Source organism: Seriola lalandi, unplaced genomic scaffold (assembly GCF_002814215.2).
Source record: "Seriola lalandi dorsalis isolate HSWRI2012SDOR001 ecotype SW California unplaced genomic scaffold, Sedor1 jcf7180002054355, whole genome shotgun sequence".
In the NCBI taxonomy this organism is placed as follows: domain Eukaryota; kingdom Metazoa; phylum Chordata; class Actinopteri; order Carangiformes; family Carangidae; genus Seriola; species Seriola lalandi.
In genome coordinates this window covers 65,323-89,493 of record NW_019524908.1, presented here as the reverse complement: position 1 = coordinate 89,493, position 24,171 = coordinate 65,323, and the positions used below count along the sequence as shown (strand labels likewise).

The 24,171-nt window shown below is 39.9% G+C and overlaps 1 protein-coding gene across 1 annotated transcript; it reads right to left on the bottom strand.

Annotated features, from left to right (window-relative positions):
- Positions 1-918: 918 nt before the first annotated feature.
- On the bottom strand, positions 919-23,512 carry blmh (bleomycin hydrolase). The gene is made up of 12 exons (XM_023408160.2): positions 23,362-23,512; positions 21,057-21,254; positions 19,401-19,510; positions 18,266-18,407; positions 17,957-18,045; positions 17,749-17,841; positions 8,737-8,892; positions 8,457-8,615; positions 8,292-8,359; positions 6,361-6,478; positions 6,006-6,072; positions 919-1,225 (listed from the first exon to the last, which is right to left on the bottom strand). The coding sequence occupies exons 1-12, from the start codon at positions 23,369-23,371 to the stop codon at positions 1,077-1,079; spliced, it is 1,359 nt and encodes a 452-aa protein (XP_023263928.1). The 5' UTR covers positions 23,372-23,512; the 3' UTR covers positions 919-1,076.
- Between the last annotated feature and the right edge of the window lie 659 nt (positions 23,513-24,171).

Here is a 24,171-nt window from a genome sequence, read left to right as displayed (position 1 = left end):
GCAGTGAAATAAGGCTCCATCACCAAACCACACACAGTCCTGTGACAATAAGAGCCGTCATGTCCCAGGTCTTCCATCCACCTTCATCAAGCGATGCTAAATGAGTACTTTCTTATTTAACAGCCACACTGCAGAGGGTGAACAGCAAAAAACCAGCAAGAGTTGGAACATTGCTGAGGAATGATTGCAGAGTCTGTGCACACAGGGAATGCTTGGCCTTTCACCTGGCATTGCAATGTAGCTTTTCTGTGTAGAAATGAGCAAGCATTGTTGAAGTATGACCTTTTCCTGCTTTTAACATTCCTAGATACCTAATCTGGGGGGATACAGACAGAAGATATAATAACAAAATATGTGGATGCATGCACCCACACCACTCATTCATACCATGTACACCTATGCTGCTTTTCTTGCTGGCCTTGCGTTGTTCACAGAGACAGGAAGTTATGGCAAGGTTGTGTTATTGGTAATTGTGTAAGAGTTATTCTAAGAATTGTAAATCACTGCTGTTTTGCCTGTGTCCAAGAGGTTGGCATGGTGGAGAAGCCGCAAACTCAAGAATGAGACATGAACTTCAATCTTAACTAAGAAATACAAATAAAACTGCAGAACACACAGGAGAGTAAAAAGCAATGCTGACTGCCCTTTACAGTATTTGTCAGTATACAACCTACTGTATGTCCACGGCTCATATTGCAGTTATACTTTTAAAACCTCTGCTTGTTTGTGATCTCATTTTCTGTCAAAATGAAAAAGTTATTATGATGCAGGAACCCCACTTCACCTTTTAAATGTTAAAGCCCAGACTCAGTGCCTTATAGTCATTTCATCATCCTGGAAAACCACTCATGCAAAATATGTAACAGTGTACGCTTCCACTCTCTGGAGGAAATGAAGATAAACAAAAGACACAGGCAGTACAGTAAAAAAGAAAACAAAATCTTTATTATTTTGTCTAGAAGAAGAGGCTGTTTTGGAAGGAGGTCACAGGGAAATATTGAAGAGGTAAAAGCAGCCGAGGAATAGGGCGGAGTCAAATAGACCAGAGGTTGGGGTTAAAACCTGGATTTCTGTTTTTATGCCAGGGCTCCCATCGGGTCCCAGGCAGGAAGTACAATGGGCTCCTGTTGCATCACTTCCACGACTTCGGCGGCCAGGAACTTCTTGTCTACCACCACCTCGTACACGTACTCAGAGAACCAATCGTCCGTCATGATCAGGTAACCTAAAGAGACAGAAAGGGGAGAGAAGCAATCATTTGTAAAAGTCTGACTAGATTATTTTTCGCCTGAAATGATAGTGAAAAAATACTTTTGGAGTGAGTTATTTTTAAAAAATTCTATTGCATGCTTATTGGCTCACTAACACGTATGAGATTTACAAATTTTTTTCCTTAGGTATCGAAATATGTTATTGAATGCCAAGACATTTTTCAATCCTCAGTAGTATCAAACCAATTTGGTCCATAAAAGTATCGAAGTTCAATATCCAGCTCTAAGTGGTGCTCAATGAGTTATGAACATAATCCTGTGTAGAAGCATTCCTCGTCTTAGAGGCTGTTTGTTTCTCCAAAAATGAGAATGCTCCATCCTCTAAGTAGGTCTATGATAAAATAGCAAGATTTGAGGAGAAAGGCCAAAGTCAATCTATCTGTACACAGAAAGCCTTAATTCACAGCACATTCTTTTAGAGAGAAAGACACACATTATGTTGCTAACTAAAATGATTATCGTTACCCCTCTTTTGCTGAAAGGGGATCAGTAGGAAGTGCGGCTAAGAACAACTCAACAGAAACACATAATGTCTATGCATGCACGTTTTAACTGCTTAACAGTGCTCTTTATCACTAAACTCCATTGTTTCAACAGGCAGAAGAAGGAAGAAGCCAAGAAGGACCCCCGCCCATCATGGTTCACACTCCCCCACCCAGCAGTTCAGTATGCATTCAACACTCCTGCTATCACCTCTGCATGCCCACCCTGATAAAACTAAACAATGTCCGTCTCGCCCTCACTGTATGTGTATGTGTATAGACATGCAAGGTCAATGTGGCCAAATCTGGGATGGTTATGAAAGTGTACCTTGAACTTCCACTGGTGGAAGACATGTTGGGATAACCTAATCTCTTTTTGGAAGAGGATGTAGCCCCATGCTGAAATGATTAATTAAAATGAAAGATGTCTGTGTGTGGGACTGTAATTAACAAAGACTAAACGTCATGTGAAACCAGAGCAGCTCGAGTCTTAAACTGAACTGACATATATTGGAAGCTGAATGAGACCTGGAGCAGTTTGTCATGCCTCAGTTTGAACACGCAGATCACAGTGAATTCAAGTTATTTGACTCCTCTTTTTCCCGATGCCACCTCTCGCTCCGTCTCGTCTTTTCTCCTTTTCATGTGTTCAGAGTTGAGCAAACGAGAGCATCCCTCCCACTTTCAAGCTGACTTATCGAAGACGTCAGGGTAACCGCAAGAACGTGCCACAGTTCCAAACAATGTATCAGAGATGACGTATCAGTGTGTGTGTTGTGTATGCGTCTTCTTCCAAGTACGCAAATCTTAGGTGGAACATTGCCTGGTTCTCACTGTGGTGTCCGTGTGTGTGTTGATGTGAGCTTCCTGGAACCCGCGTGTTGGGTGGCATGGTGGTGTGTGTGCATGTGTGTGTGTGTGTGTGTGTGTGTGATTGAGTGAATGTTGGGTGTCATTATTTGTTTTTAGGGATAGGCTGACTGTCCTGTCTCAGAACAGATGGATCTAGTGTAAGCTAGAAGAGTGTGGAGAGGCCATCTTGCTTTTCAGCTTCAGCAGTAATGCTGAACACGTGCATTTTCAATTTGCACATTAAGAAATAGGAGTTGAAACGCCGGAAATCTGCATTAAAATAGGAATACTGCAAAAACGTTTTTAGCCTTGGCTGGGGTGGAAAAGGAAGGAAATGTGACAATGTGAGGTTGTGGTCTGACTGGAGCTATTTCAATTATAACATCTTGTTGCACCCCCTTCTTCTGCAATAGCTTAATGGCACCCGACCAAAGAATCAGCACCACCAACTATTTATCTCAATGCACGCAACTTCTAATATTTGCATAACAGCAGTGGATGGAAATTGCATCCACTGAAGTTATGCAAATTTGTGCCACAATTTGTTGGAAACCGGACTTTTACTCGCAAGCATGGACCATGAAGATCATATATATCTCTCTACAACAAGATAAGTGAACGACAATTTAGCCATGTCACAAAAACCTGAGAAGACCTTTCTAAATACCCCAAATTCAAACAACTACTAAATGCCTAAAAATAAATGTTAGTGTAGAGATGAGGACATGAGGACATAAAAGTCAATCAAGCAGTTTTAAGTCTGTGTTTCCACACAAAACAGAAAATTACATCTGTGAAGTAATTCTGACACAAGGAAGAAAGTGTGATATTTTGAGAATAAAAATGTTCATGTGTCTCAGCTCCACATGTGTGGTAAATAAGTGGCGAACAGAACAGTAGCTGTGGTAAGACCACAGAAAAGTCACTTTTCATTTAATGTGAAATCATTGAAATGAGAGCTTTAAATGAGGTGAAGGGACAGATGTAACTGTTGTTTGGGTGCAAAATAATGGCAACAGATTAGAAACGTACTTAAAAGCTAAAGAAGCTTCTCTTCCTAAGAATCTGTTATGTCCTCTACCATGGAAATCCTTCCATACAAATTAACATCATTGCCTTGTGTTTATTCAACAGTAGACCCACATTGGTAGGAAATAATAGTTTCTCTCTCTCCATGTCAAACTCATTCAGAGTTCATGACAAATGTTAAGGTGTCAAATTAAAAATAAAAACCTCAGACTGTGTTGCCAAACATTTGTCTAAAGCAGTGAAAAAGTATGAGTTCTGAAGTAGGCAGAGTCATAACAGCGGCTGAGGGAGGACTGAAAGATGGAGGAAATAGAAAGTTAAACCTCTCATGAGAGACTCCTTCTGGGTTAGGAGGAAAATTAAAAGGCCTGAAGGGAGAAGTTAGGCCAGATCTTATAAACACACTCCACTTACTCCCTCTGCTCCTCGGCTTTTACCACTATTCTTCCAAATTCTCCTTTGTGATCTTTCCAAAAATAATCTCTACTTATGCTTGCCTTTGTTTTTCCTTCTTGCTAACTGATCTCTACCTGTACTACATTTTTATTTTTGTTAGGTCTCTCCTTTCTCCTGTATGCCCTCTCTCCCTTTCCCTCTTGTGCCTCTCTTCTCCCTCAGCTTTTGTCAATCAAGCAAAGCCCCTGGATTCCCAAGTGAACTCCACTTCTCAAACTTTTGTTCTCAATAACTTTATTAATTTGCCTGCGGACAGGCTCGGAGCCCGGGCCTTCCCCATCTGCTGGTGTTTATGGAATAAGATATGCGTGAAATATATTTGATTTGACTGAGGGGTTTTCACATGTTTTCCCAACAGTCACTACGGTTTGTGGGTTCAAGCAAATATTGTGAGAATGTGTGTGTCTCATTGTGTGTGTGTATATGCCGTACTGTGTATGTGTGTGTTGCCAGACGATGCATGACTGACCTGAAATACTCTCCTATAATTTGCAGTGGAATGTCGAGCCCAGAGAAGGAGAGGAGAGGCAGAGAGGGTCAGAGGAAGATGAGAGACAGAGATGAAAGGGCAGACCCAGTAACAACAGTAGACAGTAAAGTCTGGGGCAGTGCTGTGGACTACCTGCTGTGTTGTGGGGCCTGTTGCATAAAGACAAACCAACCTTACTTACTTAATGATAAACATCTACATTTTTCCCTGATGCATCAAATTACTTACTGGTAGTTTGCCAAGACTGACTTAGTTTGTTAAATTCATTTGAATCTGTGGTTAAAACAAACAAAAACAACTCAGTAATCTGACCACTAAAAAATAAACTGTGTGGTTCAAAAGTTCCCAGTTAAAACGAGACATTCTGCAACGACGAGTCACATGTCAGTGTTGTGTCTATAGATTTATATTCTAAAAAAATCTAAAGGCCTGGTCACACCAGTATTGAAAACAGCAAAGTTTCATTGGCAAAATCAGATCATTCCAAGTAAAGCGTTGCAATAAGTGGATTTGCTTGCAGGGGCAAAATAAGTCCATCCAAACTTTTTTCATGTAGTCACACTGTGACCATCAGCAAACTGTCTTTACACTGCTAACCTCTGAGGGAATGGAGCGCTGGAGAATCCAAATTTGAGGGACGTTTTCGCCTGTGTTGAACCACAGTTATGAAGTCAATGGTGCAAATAGTGCAAGTCTTTTGAATAAACTGTGAGGACTGTGTTTTCTTAGCAACCAAGGTAACAACTAAGCTAAAGAGCTTGGTAACTGCGAGAAAGCTCGTTGGGTTGCCTTTTTTCCCCTCTTAAGTAAGTCTTTACTGAATGAAACAGTATTCAGTACTGATGACCAAATGCCAGGGGGAAGTAAACAGCACAATACAGAGAAAATAGAAAGAAACTCTGAAGTAATGTGACTGACTAGTACTAGTGTTTTACTAGCTGGCAAGGGTGTTATCTCGGTTATCTCGCCAGCTACGGTGGTTCACTAGCTTATTCTGTAACTATGTTTATGCAACTGGACCCAGAGACTTTGAGCTACAAAAACAAGAAAAAAGAACACATTAGGGGCTGTGCTTGCATGTTTGTCTGTGAGCCTTTATGAAACAGGACACAGTCAATTACAAGTTCATAAAGAAGCAGCACAGGCCGACCTCTCAGTCTAATCCTGTTCATAATTAAATAGTCACAAACAGGAAGGTGATGGCTTGTCCTGAAACACTGTGGTGTGAGAAAGATGTGATAGAGAGATGGAGACGCAGGAAGACTTTGTTGCAAAAGGAGGTATATGATTTTAGGACCCAATCCAAGTGAAACAAACTATTTTAGTTGTTTTCAGCCAACAATTAGTGCCATATTAAAAGAAATCAGTCTATTTCTCTGTGGCTTCAGGTTAGAATATCTAAATATTTATGATGTGTTGTGTTACCTTTGTTCCCACGGTCATCGCCCCAAGAGTTTTCCACCCTCCACTTCTCATAGCCCTCTTTCCCATCCTGAGAGAAAGAGAAATAATGACAAACAATGAAAAGATAAGAGCGTGAAGCAGAGACAAGAGGAAAGAAAGTGTCCTGACAGCTGGGGTTACTTATGAGGGGGGAAATCGACAGCACTATGAAAAACTTCAGCAGATTAAAGCAGCATAAACATGCAACAAGGTTACAATAAGCCCTGGGAAACTCTGCACTTGTGTACTCCTGTTGGTCTGCTTGTATACATACTGTACATTTGCATGAGTTTACTGAACAGTCACACACCTGTGCTGTATGTTTATGCGAGTATACCTTGTCTGTGACAGCAGTGAGGATCATGGCGTGGGTCATGAGAGAGTCTCCATATATCAGTCGCTCTGCCTTCGAAAGGTTCTTCACAGAAACTCCAAACACAAGCTCATGGTTGAACCTACACACACACACACACACACACACACACACACACACACACACACACACACACACACACACAGACACGATAAAACAGATACACACACACACAAAAGAAGTTCAAACTCATGTCTTTGATGTCACCTACATACTGATCACATTAAGAGAAAAAGCAAAGACATCAGTGTTTTGATAAGGTTCCAAAAATCCTAATATATAGCTCAAATTTCTTTTTGAGGGTGCCAGGGAAGAGTTATGATGACCATAAAAAGCCAGAAGTACGGCCTTTGTAAGCCTGGAATTGTCTATGGGCTAAAAGACAGCTCACCATTTCATTCCTTTCTTTAGCACGACTGTAGAAATGAGGCTCCATTAAGCCCCAGCCTCATTCCAAATATAATCCTCTGGCACAAGAAAAGATCTGTTTGAAAGATGAGCTTCAACAGAGACGGTACCAGACATTCGGCACCATGCTGGTTTGGTTCAGTGGGCATATTTAAGCCTGGCGCCAGTACTGCAGACACATATGCTGCTGCACCTGAAGGGCAAAGATAAGCAACTTTTCCCCTGTGGAGAGACCGACACCTCATGAAAGCATATGAGCTGTGGTTCATGTGAATTGTTGTCATGTGAATCCGGCCATAGTACAGTACACATAACAATGGCAGCAGCAATTGCAGGTGCAGCAACAGGTCTGCTGTGACTTGTGAAGGAAAAAAAAAACAAAAAACAAAACAACAACAAAAAAATGGTGTATGGAGTTTTTGTGTATTTGACATGGATCATCAGGGACAGGTTATAAACAAATCAAATGAAGGGAGGAAACACCTTACACTTATCTAAGCATCTCAAAAACAGGCAACCGTAATCTGTACACACAGTTTGGGCTGATTGAGTTTCAGTTATTAACAACATGTCACCTAAATGCCAGGCCATGCCCTGAAATGTTACTGTTGTTGTTGGGAATAGAGACAGCTAGCATCTGTTGTAGCACCGCTCCACATACACAACTTTCAGAAAGATTACAAAATTATGTTGTTTATGCTAAAACAGAGACCACTCATAATGTGAGCTGCGTGCTAACAACATTATCAGGGGACTGTGAGAATTGTGGAATTTCAATTGTTCTGGTATCGACTTCTAAAATTTGTATTTGTATCGTGACATCGCTACAACAATGCCAAAAATTAAATGGGACAGTTCACTAGTGAAACAGATTTAAAGATTTAAGTTCTTTTACATTTCGACGCGTGTTGGGCTCGTTGGCGTTCAGCCCTTTCATGCATTGCAGAGTTGTACGGTTCAGTATAGTGACAGAAGTGAAAAATAATGAATATAATAATGTAATAATATATAATATATAATATAATAATAATGAATATTAAGTGTGTATGTTGTTGTTGTATGAGCTTGTTGAATTGTCCTCAAATGATTGTAGTAAATAAGTAATTGTTGTACTACAATTTCTCGTCCAGAAAACACACATCTCCTTAAGGGCACTGAAGCATGAAAGCAAGTGTAGATTTACCAAATTTACTGCATGTCATCCCTTACTACATTTGATGAATTAAGACACTAAAGCCATGTTAGCAATATTAAATTGTTTTTTAATATCTGATCTAGATTTTTAATAACATTGCAAATTACTTTAAATAATTTAAACCATTTGGTCAATCAGGTAGATACACTTTGCTACCTTAAAATCCAAATGATGCCAATGATGCCATACCACAATGCATGATTCACACTTCACTGGTTTTTGGGATTTTGGTACCCATGACAATCAAATCATATCAATCACATAACTACACACCAGATGTCTTTATACTCACACATTCATGTCATTAATGCCCAGCTTGCCGTGGAAATGCTTCCCAACGTCACAACCAAACCACACCGCCTAGGAGAAAAACAGAAGCAAAGTTCAAATTTACAAAGTTCACGTGCTCAAATTCACACACTTGTGTCCACAATTATGCCAGTTTGTCCCAACTGACCTCTCCCTCCTTGATGGACTCTGCCGCAGCCTTTTTAAGCAGCTGAATGGGCTGGTTGTTGTACAGAGTGCTACGGCCCCCAACCATGTTACCCAGGAACTCAACACTATACAGCTTCCCATATGGGTTCTGGGGTCGAGGGTCGTTCACAAGGCAGACCTGAGGACAGGGATTTACAACACAAACTCAGACACAGTACAACTTAGAAACTGAGGTTCTACACATTACTGAGCAACAGCAAGTTTTTATTGCTATCTGTTGTGTATAAGGGCCAACATACTTTGTCCTGAATGTTGTATAGGGGTTTGACGTGATCCCTGTAAAATTCCTGGGGGGTGAGCGGTCCCATGCGATGGAAGTTCTTGTCTTTATCCCTGTACTCCCAGCTGATGGTCTCAGGAGGGCTGCCTAGACAAACACTGGCCACTCGGAACACCTGAACAACAACACACAGTTTGAACATTAATTTCTTAACAAAATTGCTCTCCAACATTACAAATCTGGATTTTATGGCAAAAAAAAAAAAAAAAAAAAAATCAATGTCAAGCTGATGTGTAGGATTCTCAGACAGTCAGTTCTTGTATCAAAAGCTCAGATGACAAATTCCCAAGAGGAAACAACAATCTAATAAATCTCTATTTTTAAAAAGTCAGCTGTGATATGATTGTATGTATATGTGCAGGGACACTATAATGCTACTACAGACTGAAGCTTTAATACAAATAGACACACATATTTATTGTTATTGCCTATTCCAACACTTCTTCTCCTCTACTGTAGATGAACAAACCAACATGATTCAAACTGAAGAGTAACATTTGTTCTTCCTCATCTTTAGGGAGGTCACTGGAGAAGTTACAAATCCAATTTACCACTTATATTCTTAAAGTGTGCTCATCTAATCCCTCCAACTCCACATCCCTGCATACACTTCTTCAGTGCTTGGGCCTCTCTCAACATTCCCTACATGTTCCTCTCTTTTTCCTCTCTACATTGCTTCCCTCCCCTCTCATCTTCTTCATATCCCTCCATTTCCCCATTTGGACCCCACACCCTTTCCCCCTCCCCCATGTGTGTCTTCCTGCGGCGCTGAAGTTCAGACTGAGTTCCTGTGGACTAAATCTGGTTGTTTGGACTGGGCCATCTGTCAATCTGGCCCTTCTAACCTCCGATATAGTTATCTCAGGAATTTCCCCCTTTTGCTTTTCACCTCTCCCATCCTCTATTCTCGTCTCCCAGGACTCAGCAGATGCTTTTCCTATTAAATGTGATTAAAAAAGGGAAGAAAAATTTGGTTTCAGATAAAACAAGTGTGATTGGACAGTGACACATTGGTTTGACAAAAGGCAGACATATGTACAGTGGGTCTACAGCAAAGTGTGTACAACAGTGGAGGAATGGTGATACATGATACGCACTGCTCTCACTATGGGTGTCACAAAAAGTACGTTTCTAGTAGACTTTAACACACTATTTTTATTACCTACTTCTACTGATATCTAGAGAAATTAAACTTCTGTCTGGCTGAATTTAGAGCTGAGGGGGGGATTATTTTTGGCCCTGCCTGGAGAAATATAGCAGCCGTCGCAGCAGTTTCCCATGCTTAGTCAACACATATTAAATGCCCCTACATAAAGATGACATTCTTGCTTTTGGGTTAGTAGACACTGAGCCAACTGAGGCCACTATTCTCACCCCAAACATACCCAGGCACATGCTTCCACAGAAACAAACACAAAAATAATCATAAATTCAGGCCTGGCTTACACAAACAAACAATCCCCTTCTTCATCACAGAAATACATAAAAGTCACAAAAGTACAGACACACAAAAATACACACATGCCAAGTCAACAAAGGCATCTGTTCAACCTCTCACTCACCCTTAAACCATCTTCCTCCTAATTTAACCACTTTGTTTAGACTGCCCTGCGTGCAAGATGACATGCCAAGGTGTCCATCTCCATGTCTGGTCTGTGTTTGCCCAGATGCCCTGAGCACCTTCACAAGACATCTCTGCTACCCCTCGACCCCCGCCTCTCTCTCTTTATTCCTCCTTTTTGTCTCTTTCATCCAAGAACAACTCTGCTCTACGTGGTAAATTTAAACATTTCCACTCACTTTACAATTCTTCTTTCAGATGCCCTGAGGCACACTGTAAGCATCTCCCTTACTGCCGCGTGCCCACTCATCCTCCCCTGGCAAGGTAAATTAGGTAAGTGTGAGGGAAAGGCTGGGCTGACAAAGAGAACTCTGTCAGAGAATAAACAGTCACAGTGACAACAGAGCAGGATCACTATTGAAACACCTGCCTCCTCAATGACAGATATACATGAGTGACAGAGGAGGAGGGAAAAGGTGAGAGGCACAGAGAGGTGGAAAGAAACAGTAGAATAATAAATTCAGCACTCAATAACTCATTTCATAAAGAGCTGAGAGTATCAAAAAATGTATTGATGAATACTAATCATACTTTCAAGTCAGCAAATTATGGTTGCATTTTCAAAACAGAAAATAGCAGCAGATAATTTCAGCCCAAACCCTGAGGGTAGACTTCAAGTTCTTCAACCACATGTATTACCAATAAAATCTGCAGGACTTGACTCATGTTTGGTTTGTAACTTCAAAGGCTATCTCATTCATATCTTAATATTCTAATCCTCTGAACTGTTTAAAAGGTCTCAAGAGCCAGCTGTCGTAACTGATTCTGATGGAGTTTGTCAACAGGCAGCTTTTTCTTCAACTCATCAGTCTCTAGTAGAAAGTACACCTCAGGTCCGCCTCATTTCTGTGACATAGCGAGTTTGCATGTCTTTCTATAAACAATAACCGACTGCCTGAATGCTATTGGGGCTGACCGCGGCTGATGTTGGATAGCATCTGTGCTCCAATGTTGACTAGCTGGCATCCCTCTGCATGTTTATTAGTCTTGCCCGACCCAAACAAATATCACCTGGAGTTAGGAGTGAGACTAACACATACAGTAGGCAGGCCGAGCCAATAGCAACACACTTCAATATATCTGCATATATTGGTAACCTTGAGCAAGTCATTTCAATTTTCAAGATGATGTTGGTGCTGGGCACCCTGAGTTCAGCCTTCCTTCTTTCCCGGACTGTCTATGTTCATAAAAAACATTGCATACTGTACTTTCATTGCATGCAGGGTGTTTAAATTGTAGCCACACTGCTAAAGCCATTTGAAGCCCTTTGCCTAAGAAGTTCAATTATGTCAAACAAAAAAAATTAAAATATGTCACTATGAATTTAAACCAACTTCTAACTTTGGATAAATCCCAACTAACAACTCAGTGGCTTTAACTTTTCAAAGAAAAGAAAAGACAAAGAAAAAAAGGTGATGTGAAAAAAAAGTTTACTTGTTTACTTTTAGTTGTTGCATTAAAGGCATTTTAAAAACATCTGTACCTGATAAGCTGCTGACCAAAACTGAAAGAGTAGCTTCCTTTGCTTTTGTAGTGCAGTTTAGTAGTAAGAAATGGTCACTAAACACTGGCAATATGTGCACCTGTTACCGACTCAATCCTGTTTAATGAAGTGGGTTAATGTATTCGCACATGTAGCATATCAATGTGATGAATAAATTAGGGCATTAAATATTTAATGATATTCAGTTTTGCTGTAAAACAGATGTAGCTAAATTAATAAATAATGTGGGCCAACCCATTCAAGACATAATCAAGGGCTGGCTCTCATCCAAGTGATGCCAAATAGAGGAAAAAATGTGTCTCATTGCTGCTCGGAAGTGAATTTATAATTATTGTCTAGAAGCTGGGCTTGTGAACATAAGCAAATGACACCATGCAAACAGTTTGGATAAAAATGAGCGAGGTTTTGATTAAACTTCCATGTTTTGTAAACATGCAACACATGTGGTCATTGTTAAATTCTAACGATGGTGCAAAGAAATTCAGTGAGTGGACAACTGGCAAGACTATTCTTTCAGCCCCTAACAATGACACATATGGAGGAACCCACCCACAGCGAACAACAAATCAACTGAGCCAATAGCCAGCAGCGTCGAGGCTCTGAGCTGCAGCAAGAAAGTCCTTCTGTCAGTTGATGGCTGTCTCATAAATTTGTCTAAAGAATCACGCTCCGTGCGTTCAGAGCCAAGACCAGAGCCGCACATGGTGTTTCTGATTCCATGACGCAATGGAGCATGTAAGGGCCACAATTGTAGCGTGAGGGACACCACCTGTGTGTTTCATGTGTGTGAAGTAGTGCATGTACATGTATAGTTACCGGTGAATGTCCCTTTATTTTTACTTTTGTGAGTGTGTGTGTGTGTGTGTTGTCAACTTGTCCATGTAAGTGATAGTAGAGCAGCAGCGATACACACCAGATACAGCATGAAAGAGAAAGACTGGCTTTGAAACTTAAACTAATGCTCTCTGCCTCAGTAATGCAGCGTATGGATACTGTCATCCTAACAGCGTCTATAAAGGGAAACTCGTAGTGCACTGGACTACTTCTCCTCTATTGTGAAGGTTTTTAGACAAATGTGATGTTCTTGGTTTTAACCAATGTGCCTGACAAGAATTAGCAAAAAGAAAAAATTCTTGATACGCAAAGGGATTCTGTTAAAATCAAGCGCACCCCAGGTACAGTAAGTGGAAGCAGAGAAGTTGACCCCAGTTGCCTGTCATGGGAGTGTGTGAGGGGCCGGTATGATGAAGACCAGGGCACAATCACAGCTGCCACGTGGGTAGGGTGGACAGCATCACCTCCACACACTCCAAAGTAGGACTGACACGACACTTTGATCCTGAGAAACACATGTGCACACATTGATGCAAATGCACGAGAACAAGTGGAGGAAACACCAGTTTCCCACTTGCATGAGTCCAAGAAAACCAACTACGTAAGCCTATAAACACACATGGACAGCATGACAGAATGTCCACAAAGGATGTGGACACATGGACACCAATGAAGTGGTCTGTGAAATCACCTCTGTTAGTTTGTAGACCTAATTTGGACAAACGGCTCCTACAGGTACTCTGCTACAAAAAAAATCCCACTGAAATACCACAATACTAATAAACACCGTAATAACCACAACTTCAACAGCTGTCAGTCATCTGAAGTTTATCACATCAATCCTAATTTACAGAGTAGATCGATAGATACTTTATTTATCCCCTAGGGGAAATTCATGATAATAATATGATAATATGCAACAGTGGTGTTGAAGTTGGAGGCAAATCAAACTCCAGACCACAGCAAATTGTCATATCACTAGTTTAGGACCACACAGCTTAGAGTCTGTGTAAAATAAAAGGATGATGTAATCCCACAATAATTCCAGCATTTGTGTGTTTTCAATTATACAAGTATTTAAATGGTGATGTAAAGTAAATGGGGTTAAGTTGACTGACTTGAGTGATACTGTATACAGTCCTTTTAATTGTGAACTATTTTATTTGTGCAGCTGATCAATTAATTCAGTAGTTATAAAATGACAAATGTATCTTCAAATTATGTCTGTCAAAGTGTATGTGTAAGTGTGTAAGATATTCAATTCATGATTAAAAAAAGCATGCAAAATATTAAAATTTAGGAAGCTGTGACTAGCATGTGTTTACTCAATAATTATTTTCTCTTTTAATTTATGACAGTACTTTAATGTGTTCAGTTGTCTTAAGTGCAGTCTGTTTCAGTGCAACTGTGATGCTTCCTGCAGATGAAACAGACACTTGTCACTTGTAATATCAAATAAATAATGCTGATCTTGATCCCAATATAGTAGTATAAAATTACAGATAAGCTGACAAACATTTTTGAAATGATACAGTATGAGATTGGAGATCCAAATGGATCTTACTTTTTAAAATGCAATACAACACAATACATACCCTTCCTATATACATAGGTGACAACTCTCTCACTAATGTGGCCATGACAGGATCAAAAGCATTTAAAGGTTTGAATGCGATTCATTTCATTTGATTCATGAAACCAATGGCTGGGATTTGACCTCTGCTAAGGAGGTTTGTTTTTTACCTGTCTGTTTGCCAGTGAGCATGATTACACTAAAAGTACTGAACCCATTTGTGTCAAACCTGGTAGACGGATGGGGCAGGGCCCAGGGAAGAACCCTTTTGGGGCAGTTCCGGATCATTTACTATGTGGCAGAGGTGTGTGCTTTCTGAGTGCCGTTCTAGTGAATGATGCTTTTTAGTTGGTGGTGAAATGTGCAACAATATCATTGAACGATTTGGCTCGTTATGACGGTCGTTCTTTTGACATGACTGAATCCTCCATTACCACCGGCCGTGACAGAGTGGTGTTTCACAAAACAAACCACTTCCAGGTGGACAAACAAACACACCGACAACCCTCCGCCCCCCACCCTGTCATGCAGTGCAGTGGGAGTCATTTTTGTTGTTGCACAACATATGTTTGTGTGTGTCTACAAGTTTGTGTGTGTGTGTGTAGCGATAGATGGGCATCCATGGAGGCCACTGTGAGACACAGGGGACTGTTTAAACAAGCAACCAGCCAGCAGTACAATACAATCAAACAGTTGACAACAAAGGCTGCTTAACCAGACCCCTATACTGTGTGCAATCATCTCAATAGGAGGCTGATTGACTGACTGGCCCCTCAAATACACATGCACACGCACACACCAAGAATAAAGGTTCATATGAATACACACCTGTCAAGATCATAAAAACACACACTGCAGGCACATGACTGTATTTCACTGCATGCATAAATACACATAATAACATGTATCATGTCTATAAGGTGAAAGTGTTTGTTTACAGTTACATGTTTACCTTCACCGTTAGAGTGGATTAGGTTGTATTTTTATCCAGCATTAGAGGCTGTGGGGGAAACTGTTCCATAAACAAGATCACTATCTTTAACTTTGTGAAATCTGAGGCAGTGTGCAGGTGTGTTTTTGTTTCTTTTTGTTGCTTTTGCTTACACACTCTGTATTCCAGAAATGATTTGCACATTACACAATTTAATAAGTGAATTAAACATCCAATACTGTCAGGTATGTTGTCAACAGTTTCACTTAAAAAAAAGAAAAGAACACTGTCAGTCTGTTCTATTACACTGTCTGCAAGATTGTATTCAACCTCTTAGACACTGCGTTGGGAGACTAGGTTGAAATGAAAGTTCTTGGTATGTGCGCACTAGTGCCATCTATCCCTTCAGTTGAATAAAGCCATTCTGATATGAAATCCTAATGCTATACACTACGGTCAAAAGGTACGGTCAAAACCCCCAATTTTCCATCAGTTTTTCAAGGTACATTTTTCAATTTTAAAGTGTTCCTGAAATGATTTTAAAAACAAGGAATCATGGAATCTGTTTGCCGAACTAAATTTAAATTTTTGACTCATTCAGCAGCCGAACACACGTGACGTGACGTTCTTTCTACAGTGGAAATAAACAAATATTACTCAGAATGTTTGTTCGTCCCACAAATGTGTTGCACGTGCAGTTTGCTTTGCTTTCACCGTCTGTCCAGTCCATCCCAAACCATTCTAATGTTTTGGATCATTATGTTGCTGTGTTTGTCTTGCTGACCAACCAGTCTGTCTTATTCACAGGTCTGGAATTGCTTATAAAATTGGGGGTACTGTGTACATATATACATATAAGTCAGAGACTACTTTCCTATTGACATGAAAGGGAAAGTGGCCTCAGACTTCTGGACTCCACTGTACATACATCTACATACCTACATAAATATATATATGTATACACATACACACACACACACACACACACACACTGTTGCTCATAAAGTTGGAATAAAATATTTTTTACCTCTTTCCATGAAATGATTGTGACAATGTGATTTATTCTTGACAGATAAAGTGTATATCTTATCAAAACTTTAGTAGTCGATCTCTTCCAAACATATAACAATGAAAATGAAACCACAATTAACCTTTACAAACTGTAGTCAGGCTTAAACAAAATTGGGGGTATTGAAACAATAGGATTAAGGCTTCATTTAAATTTTTCAGCCTTAGTTTAAAAGGAAACACATATTCTAGAAGATTTCATGCATATGAATGTCCAATATTACTCTTTCAAATGTCACACAGTCACTAATATTGAGTATGGCCACCCCTGACACGGATCAGTGCATTAAGACGTCGTGGCATACTGTCCACAAGCTTGTTGATGTTGTCAGTGGGCAGGGCGTCCCACTCTTCGGTCAGAGCCGGGGCTAACTCCTGTAGAGTTTGAGGAATATTGTCCCTCTCTTTGATGGCTCGGCCTAAGGCATCCCAGGCATGCTCAATAGGGTTCATAAAATTATTCCAATTTTATGGGCAACAGTGTATATGTGTTATAAAACAATAAATAAAAAGCTTTTTAATTATAAATAAATCAGCATAAAATTTAACTCTTCTATTTGGCATGTGGATCATTGGCACTTATCAAATGTCAAAAAAAGTGGACAGCAAAACAAAGCATCACTACATTAACATTTGTTGCATCTCTTAGTATTCAAATATAGGATCTTTAACACTGATCCTACCATGCGTTAATAGTTTAAACCTGAATCCTGAACCTATCATTCCCATTATAGGTGTCACTTCAGCCTCAACACTGCCAGCAGCTCATAACTATTATGTAACAGCTCCCTCTTCTGGTCAAAATTGTAAATTGTAACAAACTTCAACAAAAGATAAGCTAGAACACTTTATTCTGTAGTTCAATATGTATGCATGAAATAACCTGAATGTAACAGTGTATCAAAAACATTTAATACTCCATCTTCACATTGTGTAACCGCCTTTTTTCTACCAAAGAGCTCCAAGAGGTATGAAAGCAGAGGAACTAATTTAATAACTAAAATTCCCTAAATAGAAGTTTTATTTCTCTTGCTCAAGTTCTTCTTTTTTTAACCCATAAAGCCAACAACATAGCTGTTAATGTTTAATGGTGATAAACACTACAAGAAATGCCCATCCCTCCTCCTAATATCAATACTAAAGTCCTTCATTTGTCAAGCTTTACACAGTTGTATCAGCTGCAAGGTCTATGTTTGATCAACCAGCAACTTTCAGAACTGCAAACTCTGCCCTGATAGTTCCTGAACCTTAGGAAGGTAAAACCCCAGGAGCAGGGACTTTTCTGGCACGAGGAATTTATTATACAGGAACTAAAGTTAGTCCCTAGTTCCTCCAGTCAAACATAGCTTATGTTCCACAAAAGGTTTGTAAAGCTTGGGAAAGTTACTGCGGTAAAAATGCCCTATATAAAATATTCTACAGGAAAAAGCTGAGTCTCACCTCCTCTATCATGCTGTCCATGGCCTCAGACAGTTCAGCTTTAGTAGCATCACTTGCCACCATGTTCCTCAGTCTTAGGCAGTATTCTCTCAGCTGTAACACACAGTGAGACAAAAACAACAGTTAGCGCTGCCACATCAAATACACGACTTACTGGTATGTCACCTTGATTGAATTAGCTTGAACAGCAGAAAATGTGTAAAGGCACCTTATGATTGAGGATGTCGTTCATTCTGCGTGAGGCCTCTGAGCTGTGTGACTCTGGAAAGCATTTCTTTGGAATGACACCATACTTTTCTGAAGAAAGGGCAGTATAAAACAATATTTTTAACACAGTCAGATAACTCTAATGTTCCACCAGTGTCTTCTTCCATTAGAAGATTTACATATTTAAATTAAGTACAGTTATCTTTCCGAATGACCAAGTACATTTTAAATTACACAAATTACACAAGTTAGTCAATAATTCAATATGAACTTTGTGTTAATGCTATTGTGTATCATGATAAGTGCTAACCAATGAGGTTGACCAGCATGTCCCACTGTCCTCCATCATTGGTTGGATTGGAGAGCAGAAACTGGACTAGACGTCCGTCTACTGCCTCCTTCCTCTGTGCTGTCTCTACGCAGGCCTGGAGGAAGTAGTAGCAACGCTCAACCTAAAAAAAGAAAAAACAAAAAAGAGAACAAAACAATCATGAGATATGGTGGGAAAATATATGCAGAAAAACAAGTGAGAAGCGCTCCCACCTAATAATATAATCACTTCCATTTTTGCATGTAATGCAGACATGTATACCTGAGAATGGGACTTGAGTTAGACTTAAGTCACAAAAATGACGACTTGAGTCTTGACTATTGTGAGACTTCAGCCTCTATTGTCCCCAGACAGTAAACACACCCAACAATTATTTGACCAAATGAATTGAACAAATATGAAATATGCAGCTTTGTGAGAAACAAAAACAGTATAAACACAGCTTTGAAAATAATTTTTCAAATTTCAAGTCATTTTAACAGTTAGCATTTAGAGGACTGACTCTACACCTCTGATGTGGTGTAGAGTGCCTGGGGCAGGGGCAGATTAGTTTGACATATACTGCTTCCTTGTTCAGACGTAATATTACAGTTAGTGTTAGTCCCTACTTCTGGCACTTGTAACAAAGAAAAGGTGTAATCATGGTGCAACCACCATCAGTCTAAACATGTGGGAGAAAAAGACATTAGGCCAGAGCGAGATGAAAACAGTGAGGTGTCACTGTGACGTCAGCCCGGGAAGAGCACTGACCACAACACACAAAAGAGGGTTTTAGCTGAACAATGAATGCATAGTAGTAGAACGCTGCATAATAACACTGGACTAGTGCACATGCATAAACACAGATGGTGTCCTGACTGTAAAACAACAAAAACATCCATTTATTAGAATGTTATATTTCTTATAAGTAAAAAGTGAAAAAAAACATAAGGGATTTTAAGATATGTGAAAAAACACCCAAACATATTACGAAATATAAACAACAACAAAACACAAGATGGCAACAAAAAAGTTTTAAAAGTTAAGAAGACAAATAAATCTACAGCAAAGGAATATACAGTACATCTCTAAACCCATGAGGAGGAAAAACAGGCAGGTTGCTTATGTGTCGTACCTTGTCCCAGAAAAAGAGATAGGACTGACTGAACTCAAACTCCTCTATGTTAAATTTCTTCATGAAGGGAAGTCGCATGACATTGAGGCACGAGAAGATCCAACATCTCCCTAAGTGATAAAAAGAAGACAAGGACAGATTTTGAGAAATATGCAGGTTAATAAGGACCATGTGCATCTCTGCACCAGCACCAGCTGTGCTGCTTTATATATATATATTTACTAGCACTCCTATAACTGACAGGCTAGTGTCACTTGTTCATTACATCCCTTCACTGAACAACAACGTTGTGCCTGACGAATAACTTTTAGATTTTCTTGTTTAATAATCACTGTGTAATCTCTCTGATCTGTGTGTGCAATTGCAATGAGGCTAACAACTGAATGTGGATGTCCTGCAAAGCTCGCTGCAGCTTAGATTAATACAGGAGTTTGACGGTACTATCTGAAGAAAGTTTCATGTCTCTGTAGGTTTATTTCATACCATGCTGAAATAAGTGGAAACCAATGGCTGTCTGTGAGGGGAGGATGAATGCATTTGTAAGTTTCAGACCAACAGTCCCATTTGGAATGTGGTCAGCATGGGTTGTCTTCAAGATGCTTTAAAGTGCATCCATCTCTAGAGTGTTTTTTGAGACATTTAGTTTATTTTCTTAGGCAACAGCAATGTTTGTAGCCTACACTATATCCACCAACACATAATGAGTGGTTAGTGGTTCGAGCTGCACCATTCACAATGGTTGTGAGGCACTGGAGTCCATTTAGCAAAACCAGTTTTCAGCCAGAAAAACAAAACACAGATTTTAGTGTGAGCTATGAACAACACTGAAAAGGGAATTTTGAAAAATGGCCATTTGGAAGTTTTAGTGAAAAACTGATAAACCACCTGACAACTGATTTGAATCATCCAATTTACTAATTTTATGGTAACTTCATGCAAGTTTAAGTTTTCACTGTTATACAAAAGTGATGATGACAAAGATTTGCAAACAGGGAATTAGATGTAGTTGGTATGCTTAAAAAAACTGCATCAACCAAACTCCCGGTGTGTAACAGTGGACCTGAATTTAGAGGAATATATATAATACACATCATACACATATTCTATGAAATGCAAGTGTCATTACATTTTAAGGAATAAAACAGATGCTGCAGACTTTGATATTTACTGATTTTGCTGGTCGCCCACACTCACAGTCTGTCTGGAAAACACTTTTGCAACAAGCACTCCACCACAAAACAACTGCGTAACATTATATCAAAAGTGAGAGTATTTGTATCCGTCATTTGTGATGCATAATTGCAATCAGAAAATATTTAAGCCAAAAATATTATTTGTATTCAGTTTGCAGCTTGTGTTGCATTTGTTATAATGAAGACCTGCTGGAATCCAGGTATGTTAAAATGTCAATTCTGAACTATTTACTTCAAACTTCCACTTACAATTGTGTGCTAAATAACATTTGTTTGTGCTCTGTAATGTTGCTGTGAGCACCAATATACAAATTCTACACATTCTGTACAAACTGCAGTTTTCCAGGAATCTGTGTGCGATGGTCCAAGGAGAAAGACATCGCTCATAGTCACATACAGACATATTTTTTCTTCTTGTGGAAGGTATGCTACATCATGAATGTTGCTGTACTACTTGTCCTACCTGAGTTTTTCTGGTTGGTGACGGGCTTTCCCTCTGTGGGGATAGAGTGCTGGAAGATGTGCACAGTATCCTGGACAGTCTGCCGGTGCAGACAAACCTCCAACGGGTCGATGCACGTTGACACATTCTGGGCCAACAGGTAGCGTGGCTCGGCCCGCAGCCGCTTAATGAAGGTGGCAACCTTCTCCTGACTTAGACCTGGAGGAGCAAGACGGGAGAGGTACAAAGAGAAGGATGCAATTGAGAATAAAATACAGGAAGAGAAAACAGCAGAATGAATGGTGAAAGAAGGAAGGTGGCAAAACAAGCAAAAATAAAGATAACTTGTTATAGGAAGACTCTCACTGCTAGACAGTCTGAATGATGACTATAAATTGGAAGAAGAATTTCCGACTGTCCAAATTCCCATTACCCATCTGTGCACTTAAGGCATACATACTTCCTACTTAAGATCTGATTTATGAGCAGTCACACACTCAGATGTCACAATAATGCCTGGAAAACATCAGATCAATAGTCATAAAATAACTGCACATCCTTTATTGAATACTTCAACTGTCTGGTGCATGTTTTTTCCATCGTCCATACGCAGATGGATGGTGGAAATAAAGATGCTGAACACAACTATGATTAGAGTTCCGATAAAGTCTGAAGGACATTCTTGGAAAAGGGAGAGACAGAAGCAGCAAACAAGGAAGAACTCAAGAATGCTTTTCTAGTAGTACTATAAATGGCCCTAGAGAGCTCAGGGCTGGTGTCACTCATCTGGCTTCATCTGTGAGGGGAACACACGGGAAAAGCTTGTCTATTCCCACTGGACAGGGGAAGGAGGGGAGCACAGACACTCTGACAAAATCAAACTGGCACTGGTGTGTGGTTTGTAATTCCATCAAATAACAGGGCAAAGCAATTAAACATTGAGAGGAACATTGCCTAGTCATGCATGCTGCCTAGAGTTCGACCCCTCTCTCTCAGCTGCATTCTGTTATTTTCCATTGACACAAAACTGAAATACACTGACCGCCACAGATTAGGCCTGTGTCAAACTTCATTAACTGTCATCCCCTTATTATCAGGAAAAAAAGCAGAAGCAAGCCTGAGGCAGAGAACATTTTGAGAGCGGGCCTGCATGGGGTGCTCTGTCAACATTGAATTTTTTGACATTGATGAGTATGGATGGATAATGAGGGGGAAATAGTAAGATATGAATGTTCAGTCTATATCAGTACTAGTCAATAGCTTCAAACTGACAGCAGCTTACACAAAAACAGTATAAGAAGGGTGTGTGTTGAAGAACAATTACGAGAAAATCTGAACGTAACTAAGGTGTTTGACATGTTATTCAACAAGTGAGGGCATGAATGGTGTAGACAGACATCACAGTGGTTTTCAATGGAGGGGCCAAACACAGGCATCCAGGGTGACTTGCAAATTTACACATCACTGGTTATACAACTGGATTTATTTAAGCTAAGCACTTTATTATGCTCATCACTGCTCCATGTGCAAAGGTCTGAACTACAGTTGGCATGAAGCCTAATAACAGTGGAGGCTCAGCAGACATCCAAAAGCAGTCCAAAGAGTATTATGACGTCATGAAAGTCCTTGTTTTAATTCAAACTTTAAAAATATGTGGAAAATATTATAATTGTAAAATGAGAACAATTTATTAACATGGATTAAAGAAATAACTATATGACCAAACTCCAAACCATTGCCTGCCAGATAAAAAAAAGTGTTATGAAACCTGGGGTTAACTACAGTGAAACTGAAAAAAAATCCTTCTCAATTGATTTGGCTGGCTAAAGGTTAACTTAGACAATACTAGTAATTGTTAGAACTATTAAAAGAGTGGCGCGAAATATGCAAAACCGTCCTCTTTAAGGGTCAAAAACTGTGCTCCCTACCGAAAACTACTTAAATTAATCGCTACCACTTTAAAGAGTTTGACAGATTCTGGCACTTCTTAACTCCATTCTTGACTAGCTAGCTGCCCATGCTAACAACTGTAGTTCCTGGAACTGACACTAGCTTTTAACCAACGAGGTCAGGTGTGTTAGCTGTCTGTGCCTATAAATTGGACGTAGGTACCTTGCTGACAATCATTCGGGATGAACTGTCAACGTAACTGAGAAAACAACAGCAAAGTCATCCTAGCAGACTTGCATGCTAACGCATTGCATGCTAACTTAGCATGTTAGCTCCCTCAGCTGTCATCCTCTAGCTGTCAAATACACACTGCGCTCAGACTGCTGGCGACACAAACCATCGTGACCGAAACAGGAGAAAGTGGCACCTAACCTACCGGTTTCCATGTTCCCGAGGAGCTAAATGAGCGTTGTCTGTTTTCCTGAAAAGTCGCCGGCTCTTTGTTTATCTCATTCACCGACAGTCAGTCAATGTAATCGCTGGGTGCGTTCGTTTATGGAATCGCGGTCGATGTTTGACGTGGCGGCAGGGCGGAGTTTGTTATCTATTTATATTCCCACACCCCCAAAATCCAACCACCTCCAGTCCAAGCCATAGACTGTAAATGGTCCCAGCAGGTAATGGGATACGCGAGAGAGACAAGTGACAAGGAGCTTCACTATAACAAAACTAGGCTACTGTGATTGTATCATTATTTTTGATATTTTGATACATAGGCCACATTGATTCCCACTAAGAGAGAAAGGTTGAATGTTTTTCTCTGGTGATACATGTGGAGCCCGCACTGTTTAAATAGTTGAGAGGCGATTAGTCTATATTTAAGGTAGCCATTTTTAGCCACTCATCTCAAATTGCATCATGAATAATGACCCCCTAGTGCTGGATCTAAATTGAACTAATAGCTACCATGAACAAAAAGGAGTTAAGCCTATTCACAGATTCTTTCCAGCTGTTATATTTTACATTAGTTTACAGTTCAGAGGCCATCACTGCTCCAGGTCCTCCCCTGTTATTCCCACACATCATGTGATAGGGACGGCTAGTAGCAACATTAAACGAGCGCGCCCTTTTACAAAATAAAATCCATATTTCACAATCTAAGAGTAATTCACAGTCCTTGTGTGACATGTAGACACATGATACCATCAATTCATAATAAACTCTTGTGTTTGATTCTGCTGAAATT

Coding starts and splice junctions, on each gene's coding strand:
- blmh (XM_023408160.2), bottom strand. Junction 18,046..18,265: donor CATGCTGGTCAACCTCATTG/GTTAGCACTTAT, acceptor CCCTTTCTTCAG/AAAAGTATGGTGTCATTCCA. Junction 1,226..6,005: donor CGATGACCGTGGGAACAAAG/GTAACACAACAC, acceptor CTGTCTCTTTAG/GTTACCTGATCATGACGGAC.